The 7,781-nt window shown below is 40.9% G+C and overlaps 1 protein-coding gene across 1 annotated transcript; it reads left to right on the plus strand.

Annotated features, from left to right (window-relative positions):
* The first annotated feature begins 2,855 nt into the window (after positions 1–2,855).
* Positions 2,856–7,769, plus strand: LOC118394632 (testicular spindle-associated protein SHCBP1L-like). The gene is made up of 10 exons (XM_035788040.2): positions 2,856–3,434; positions 3,577–3,726; positions 4,968–5,182; positions 5,258–5,344; positions 5,452–5,670; positions 5,838–5,943; positions 6,081–6,234; positions 6,369–6,619; positions 6,787–6,906; positions 7,260–7,769. Exons 1-10 carry the CDS (start codon positions 3,048–3,050, stop codon positions 7,515–7,517), a joined length of 1,947 nt encoding a protein of 648 aa, XP_035643933.1. The 5' UTR covers positions 2,856–3,047; the 3' UTR covers positions 7,518–7,769.
* Positions 7,770–7,781: the final 12 nt, after the last annotated feature.

Below are 7,781 nucleotides of genomic sequence, written 5' to 3' on the forward strand. Positions count from 1 at the left end.
TTTCATGCTAACAGTTGTGCCTTCATGTCAGTCACACAGTACCACCATAACTTTGTGAACTATAAAACAAGATAATACATTTCAGGCATTTACAGCTTACATTTTTAAATGCATTTTTTCTTATTTAACTGTTAAATGAACCTTGCATTGTTATGCACAGACACTATTTTTGTCAATTTGACATTTATCTCAGGTGGGCTTATTGGTATAGTAGCACAAAAAAAAACACTCCCCCTATACAGAATGTAAATGCTAATAAATAAATATTTTTCAATATGATCAATACTAACGTTGCATAATATTGTAGTCTGTGTCTATTTATACCACAACCCATTTTTTGTTCAGATTTAAGTTGATTAAAACACAAACAAAATAGTTACGCAAAAGTTGCATCGTTCCATGGTGCCTTTACCAAGATTAGAAACGATTAGGAACAATTAAAAACCTCTGTACTCTCTTCAATACGTTTGGAATGGACAGTTGGTCGTTGATGTGGACAGAAAATCATAAGATCAGGGTTGAGGGATAGTCAGTTAAGAACACATTCTTATTTTCAATGACGGCCGAGGAACAGTGGGTTAACTGCCTTGTTCAGGGGCAGAACGACAGATGTTCACCTTGTCAGCTCGGGGGATTCAATCTTGCACCCTTAACAAGTCCAACGCAATAACAACCTGCCTCTTTCTCATTGCACTCCACAAGGAGACTGCTTGTTACGCGAATGCAGTAAGCCAAGATAAGTTGCTAGCTAGCATTAAACTTATCTTATAAAAAACAAGAAAGGCAGAAGCAGGTGCGTAAACATGAATTCAAACAGCACTTTCATGTGTTTTGCCAGCAGCTCTTCGTTGTGCGTCAAGCATTGCGCTGTTTATGACTTCAAGCCTATCAACTCCCGAGATGAGGCTGGTGTAACCGAAGTGAAATGGCTGGCTAGTTAGCGCGTGCTAATTGTCGTTGTGTTGCTGGTTCGAGCCCAGGGAGGAGCGAGGAGAGGGACGGAAGCTATACTGTTAGACTAGCAATACTAAAGTGCCTATAAGAACATCCAATAGTCAAAAGTTAATGAAATACAAATGGTATTGAGGGAAATAGTCCTATAAGTAAGCATTTCACTGTAAGGTGAATACTACACCTGTTGTATTCGGCGCATGACTAATAAAATTGTATTTTCTTTAAAAGTTAACCATTTTCACTGTAGTGTCCAAAACATATTTTAAGCTGTCAGGCATTCCTTTGGCAGCAAGAGCCCCTCGGTGGATGCTGCAGTGTACCAACAGTACAGATACCAACATGAGCAGCAGCTCCGTTTGGTTAGTGGAATTCCCGTGAGAGAGAAACGGTTAATGTGATTGGATGTTCATTATTTGACTAGGCTACCTGTATTTGACATTGTGTTGTTATTTTTTTGAACACTAGATGGTTCAATTTTATTTTTGGTGGTGAAACGAGGCTACTCAGGCGAGAAAAAAACCTAACCCAAATGTATAGCCCATTTTGAAAATATAAATGGACTGTTTGAAAATGTGAAAAAAAATACATTATACACTACTGTTCAAAAGTTTGGGGTCACTTAGAAATGTCCTTGTCTTTGAAAGAAAAGCACATTTTTTGTCCATTAAAATAACATCAAATTGATCAGAAATACAATATTCACATTGTTAATGCCAATAAACTGAAGATCTCATACAATGCTGTGTCCTATTCCCAGAACAGCACAAACTGGCCCTAATCAGAATAGAAAGAGGAGGGGGAGGCCCCGGTGCACAACTGAGCAAGCAGGACAAGTACATTAGAATGCCTAGTTTCAGAAATGGACACCTCAAGTCCTCAACTGACAGCTTCATTAAATAGTACCTGCAAAACACCAGTCTCAACGTCAACAGTGAAGATGCGACTCTGGGATGCTGGCCTTCAAGGCAGAGTTGCAAAGAAATAGCCATATTACAGACTGGCCAATAAAAATAAAAGATTAAGATGGGCAAAAGAACAGACACTGGACAGAGGAACTCAGCCTAGAAGGCTAGCATCCCGGAGTGACCCAAAACATGTCAGTTTGTCACTTTTACAAGGTTGTAGTAATGACAGATTCAGTTGCATAAAAGACATTGGCTCAAATCTAGGTTTTGCATTTGGATTTCAAGAAAATTAACTAGGACACCTTTTTATTTTATTTTTTACATTGCCTTGCCAACCCCAATCTGATCTGCCGAGTCTGCTTCACAAGCGTTCCCAAAAGTCTCAAAACTTTGTGTCTCTGGTTTTTATAAACTCTGTGGTATAGTTTGCCAGCTTGTAGTCCTAAAAAACTGAAATTAGTTAGCATTTTCTACCTCTGGTTCGTTCAGCCATTCCTATGGGGGAAATGAATGGGTAAATAATGGGGTCTTGGGATAAATGCTGTAAAATAAGGTCTGATGTTAAAGGCTTAGGTGATCTTATACGTTTTTTTCCTATGAGAGAATCATTTAGTTAACATTATTAATTATTTTTTGATTACATAAATGCTTCACATTTTACAATAACATCAGCTGATGAAGACTACCTCATAGGACAACATGTATAAAATCTCCTAAACCTGTGTTTACCACAGACCTCATTTATCCAAAAACCCTCAAAAGCTCATTCATTTCCACATAGAGGCCATTACTATTGCTCTCTATGGAGTCCTTGGTTGAAAGACCTTGCCATCCCAATCTATCTAGCTAAACTATTTTAGCAAACCATTACATATACAATATCTCTCAATCATGAAAACAGACAGTCTAGAAGAAAAATTGCAATTGAGTCACTCGGACACTTGGCTTTTATTTTTTTTTAACCATTAGCTTGTGAACAAACTTATTCTGTTCATTTCTGAGCGTTTTGTGATGCATGCTACTTCCGGCTGCTGCTAGTACCTCGTGACCGTTTCGCGCTCAATTTTCAAATCTGAACCAACCCAGGCTCGCGGTGCTGGGGCAAAAGTCGTTGGCCTTAGCTAACCGTAAGCAAGCGAACTAGGTTTATTTTCGAAAATAATCACGTTTATTAGCAAATCTTATACAATGGCAACTTGTGCCCCTGATCCTTTGTATCCTCTGGAAGATTTTCATGATGAAACAGCACAGAAAGCAAGCAAGGAACATTTTAAAATACCGGTCTCAAGTGAGATGGCCCATGAAAAGGCCCAGTCTCATACCAGTACTATTCCGAACAGTGAGGTGCCAAGCTATGATGATGGTTCAACATCATTCTCTGCTGCTGACGCTCCTCAAATCGTAAGGAATAAAGTCCCTACGAGAAGGAAACTTCTGGCGCCAAATCCTGACAGCGAAGAGCCATTTGATGCTAAAGAGGCCGAAGTCTTGCCACAAATCTTCATCTCCAACAAGAAATACACCTACGATGAACGTGTTGCTCTCTTTTGCGATCATATTATTGGCCAGTGTTGTGTAAGTGGCTAGATCTAGCTAGCTAGTAATACCGTTCACTTACTTTAGCTACCCAGTTAGCTAATTAATGGATCAACTGACCGACTACCCAACAATGTTCAGTCAAGTACGCTAACACATGTTTTATTTGCATGTTTAACAGGCAGAAGATGCAGATGAAGCTATAAGTTTCTACATAATAGAAAAACTTGCCAACAAACGCTCTTGGACTGCAGTGTGGAAAACTTCCCCAGAAGTCCTGTTGGTAAACTGCGATATTGGGGACCTGCCATTCGTGGGTGTGCTTGTCGACGTAAGTTAGATAATTTAATTACGGCCCTTGCTATACGGAATCACTGGGACGTTCCAGTCCCTACCCCATTTAACTTAAACATTAAAATGATTACGATAATTTAAGGGTTAAGGCAATTTGTTTTATAACTAACCCAAGATAGACCACAGCTGGTCGTTTCCAAATGGAACAAATGAGTTTTAATGGGCAGAACCAAGCACGAGCTAGCGAGATCCTATTGGCGCTTTGTAGCATATATTTGCATATTTCCGTTAGGGAACGCCTACTCTGAAGTGCGCGTACGGAGTAACTCAACTCGCCCCTGCCCTCCTAAACAACACTTTATTTTATTTTTTTACTTTGGCAAAGGCTATAATCTGCTCAACGAAGTCACTCGGTTCGTAACAAATTCAAGTTTTGGGTACAGAAACCCGTATTGAGATCAAATGTTTCATCGATGAGAAATGTTGTATAATGTCGGCTAAAATCCATTTCGCTCCCTCTTCTCCCACTGGGCTACCTCTTGTTACCATATTTGGTAGTGAGTGGAAACGACAACCGGATGCTTCATATAAGGTTTAGGGTTTAGACTGTCCCAGATATCACTACCCTTTAATTACTGACATTACTAGCTAGTAGTTTTGTTGTTACATCCAGATTCAATTTCAAATATTTAGATACTGGTGGCTCAGCATAGAAATATAATGAATATAATGGCAAATGGCTGCCTGGTATTGTGATGAAATCATTTCCATGGTAATGTAGAATGTTAATTCAAATGATAACTGATGTGGCTCATGCAAAGACATTTCTTTTTTTAAATGTCAGTTGAGTTTAATCAAATCACAGCACATTGATGGCTACACTTCCCGGTTTTACTTCTTGCTTTTCTCCTGTTGGTACACTCACAACTGCTGCTTGTCCACCCATTATGCTATCATTGACTTGAATGGGGACGCCTGTTCTATTCATTCCATTCTATGTGGCTCACATTCGCTGACACTAATGAGCTTGCTCAGCAATCATTAGCTTGCTAACGCCACACTGCCACAGACACAGTTAACATCATTTAGTTGACAGGGGCTCCCTCTAACATTGCCGTTTCAAACTAATACCGGTAGCTAGCTACATCTGTTAACAATGGCTCAAGAAGTTACCACTCAGCACCCAGGTCTTGATCACAGTACCATATCCCCAATTCTGCCATAATGGGGATGCAAAGTGTCTGACCATTTTCCTAAACCTGAACTTTGGCTGTCTAGGTCAACTGTACACCATGCGAAGGAAAAAGCCTCCCTCTTCGAGTGTCCGTTTCTGTGGCAGAACCATATTCCTCAAACATTGCCAACTTACCAAGAGAGTTGGTTGAAGATGTGTTGAGGGAACATGACTACTCTGTGCCAATCTTGGATGTCTACCCCATACAAGGCATGGGAGCTGATGTAGACAACATTGCAGAGTATCTGGAACATGCAAGGTGAATAACATTAGGGAACTCCTCTAATACAGTGTAAATCCAAATTCCAGATTTTGTCTTCATGCTTCCCTGCAGGTTTTTCTACGATTTTCTCTGGAGGGACTGGGATGATGAGGAGGAATGTGACGAGTACGCAGGACTCATTGAGAAACGCATACAGCTGTAAGCATACCCTCCACATTTCAGCAGAGCCAACCAAAAACAAGCCACAAAGATTAGATATGGTGTCACTGCTGTTCACCTGGACTATGCGGTGTATTTGTTTGCAGGTATTATGACATTCAGGATGGAACCATCCCTGGTCCAATCAGCGAGCGATACCGCAAGACCCTGGAGGAGTACCGAAGCAAACGACTGGACTTGACAAAATTCCAGACCAAAATCCGTGGGGAGGCCTTACCAGGGGAGGCTGTGGAGTGCTGGAAAAAGTACTACGAAATGTCAATGCTTTGTGGGCTCCTGAAGTTCTGGGAAGACCTGCGACTCAGGTAAGATATGATCTTTGGTCCTAGCTTTTCTCAACACCCAACTACCAATGCTGACAGTGTAAAACAGCTAGTATTGCTGCTCAACTAATCTTGTTCTTTTGTCAGCAGTTCTTGTAATGAGCCGTAGTGTTGATTTAATACCAATACATTGCTTTAAATGTCTTTAGGAGCCATGGACCCTTCTATCCAAGGATCTACAAACGCAGAAAGGGGCAGAGAACATCTGGAAGGATTGTGACACACATTGTTGCCCAGATAATGACAACAGACATGGTTGGTGTTCTGGATCTGGTGTTATTCACTGCAGTCATGTAATTGTTTTGTTGTTGTGAAAATGTTTGTTTTTAACTTTATTTATTGCAGGTTCTCAGTTATTTCAAAACATTATCTTTATTTCATTGTGACCCTAGATCAAGAACTTCTCGGCGGACACTCTGATCCAGCAGCATGACAGTCTGTCAGCCGCTCTGGACTCCTGCTTCTCTGGGGACACGGTGGTGGTCTTCCCAGGAGAGTACCACGCAGTTGCACTGGCATCCCTCACAGACGACATCACAATAAAGGGTAAATACGATATTACTTTTTTATATTCATTGTCATGAAATATCTGTATATCCGTTAAAGTAAAGTTAACACCTGACAAGTGATAGTTACGCATTAGTTGACCTTCATAATCTCAATGGTTCTATACTCTGCAGGAGAAGGAGAAAGGAAAGAGGTGCTGTTCTACTCTGACCCATCCCATGACAACTTTGTGGCGTCCAAAGCCTCCAAGGTGATGCTCATGAACCTGACATTGGTGCAGCATGGAACCTGTGATGGCATTGTTGTGGTGGAGTCGGGACAGTTGACCCTGGACAACTGCGTGTTGAAGTGTCAAGGCACAGGAGTGTGTGTCCTGACTGGAGCCTCTCTGCTCATGAAAAACTGTGAGATATCTGGTGCAAAGGTAGAGTTGTCATTTTGAAAGATTGCCTTCGAGTTACATGGCTTATCTGATTGTTGATATAGCCATGTCATTGTGTGGATGTAAATTAAGGGTCCACAAGCAAAATAAAACAAAGTTCTCTCCAGACATACTAGGAAAATGAGCACAGATTTACTTGACCTTCTCAGGGTGCAGGGGTGGAGTTGTACCCTGGCAGCATTGCAGAGCTGCATCGGAATGAAATCCATCACTGCAGCAACCAGCTGGCGAAAGACTCGAAAGGTTCACAGGGCGGAATCAATCTCAAGGTATAGTATACAGTACTTCCAGTTACAGCATTATGGCTGTTCCATGTGAGGGGAAAATGTATCACACAAATATACAGGTGGAAATGCCACTAAATTCCAGTGAGGTGACGTATTGGGGATTCTGGGGAAGGAATCAACTTAAGCCTTTAATCAAGGAGGAACACTAGATTGTCAGCAGCATGATGAATACATCTGTGATATCAGTGCTATTGTAAGTACGTGTAATAAATGTGGCACAGTGAAGCAGAGCCTGAGACATAATTAAATAGGTGGCTGTTAGCTTCACTGTTATGTTGGTGACAACTCAAGTAGAAAACCAAGGATAGATCAGTGACAATTTTTTCTATTCACAGGTTCTCCCTCAGCCCCAGCTGAAGCTGACCGACAATCACATTCATGATAACCACGGGTATGGCGTGACCATTCTTGTTCCTGACAATCTGTACAAAGCGAGTGAGGACTTGGAGCAGACAGCCAGTGGGGACAAGAACGAGACAGATTATCTTTCCAAGGCCCTGCAGAAACTCAGTTTGGAGATCACCACAAACAAACTGGAGTCAAACACCAAGGGCGATATAGGATTGCTGCGCAAAATGTGGGTGAATTCCTGAGTCTAGGATTGCAGCATAAATGTGTTGTACACAATAGTTAAAACAATTTAAGTAACCAGACTGACAATTTTATTGGATGTAGCTGTTGCTCAGTATATTACCATGTAACATACGTTTGATTTGTTTCAAGTGTTAGATTATATTTCTGTTCGTATCCATTTCAGAGAAAGATCCCAGCTTTTGTATGCACTAGCCCTATTAACAAACGTGCACTTTTTGAACATTTCAATAAAATGTGTTATTCAAAATGAATTGTGCCTTTAC

This window comes from Oncorhynchus keta, chromosome 15 (genome assembly GCF_023373465.1).
Source record: "Oncorhynchus keta strain PuntledgeMale-10-30-2019 chromosome 15, Oket_V2, whole genome shotgun sequence".
Lineage (NCBI taxonomy): Eukaryota > Metazoa > Chordata > Actinopteri > Salmoniformes > Salmonidae > Oncorhynchus > Oncorhynchus keta.

Excerpts from the sequence above, each read along its gene's own strand:
- LOC118394632 (XM_035788040.2), top strand. The coding sequence starts at position 3,048 with ATGGCAACTTGTGCCCCTGATCCTTTGTATCCTCTGGAAGATTTTCAT. Across the intron at positions 3,727-4,967 it reads TCGTGGGTGTGCTTGTCGAC|GTCAACTGTACACCATGCGA; the intron begins GTAAGTTAGATA and ends TTGGCTGTCTAG. Across the intron at positions 5,345-5,451 it reads ATTGAGAAACGCATACAGCT|GTATTATGACATTCAGGATG; the intron begins GTAAGCATACCC and ends ATTTGTTTGCAG.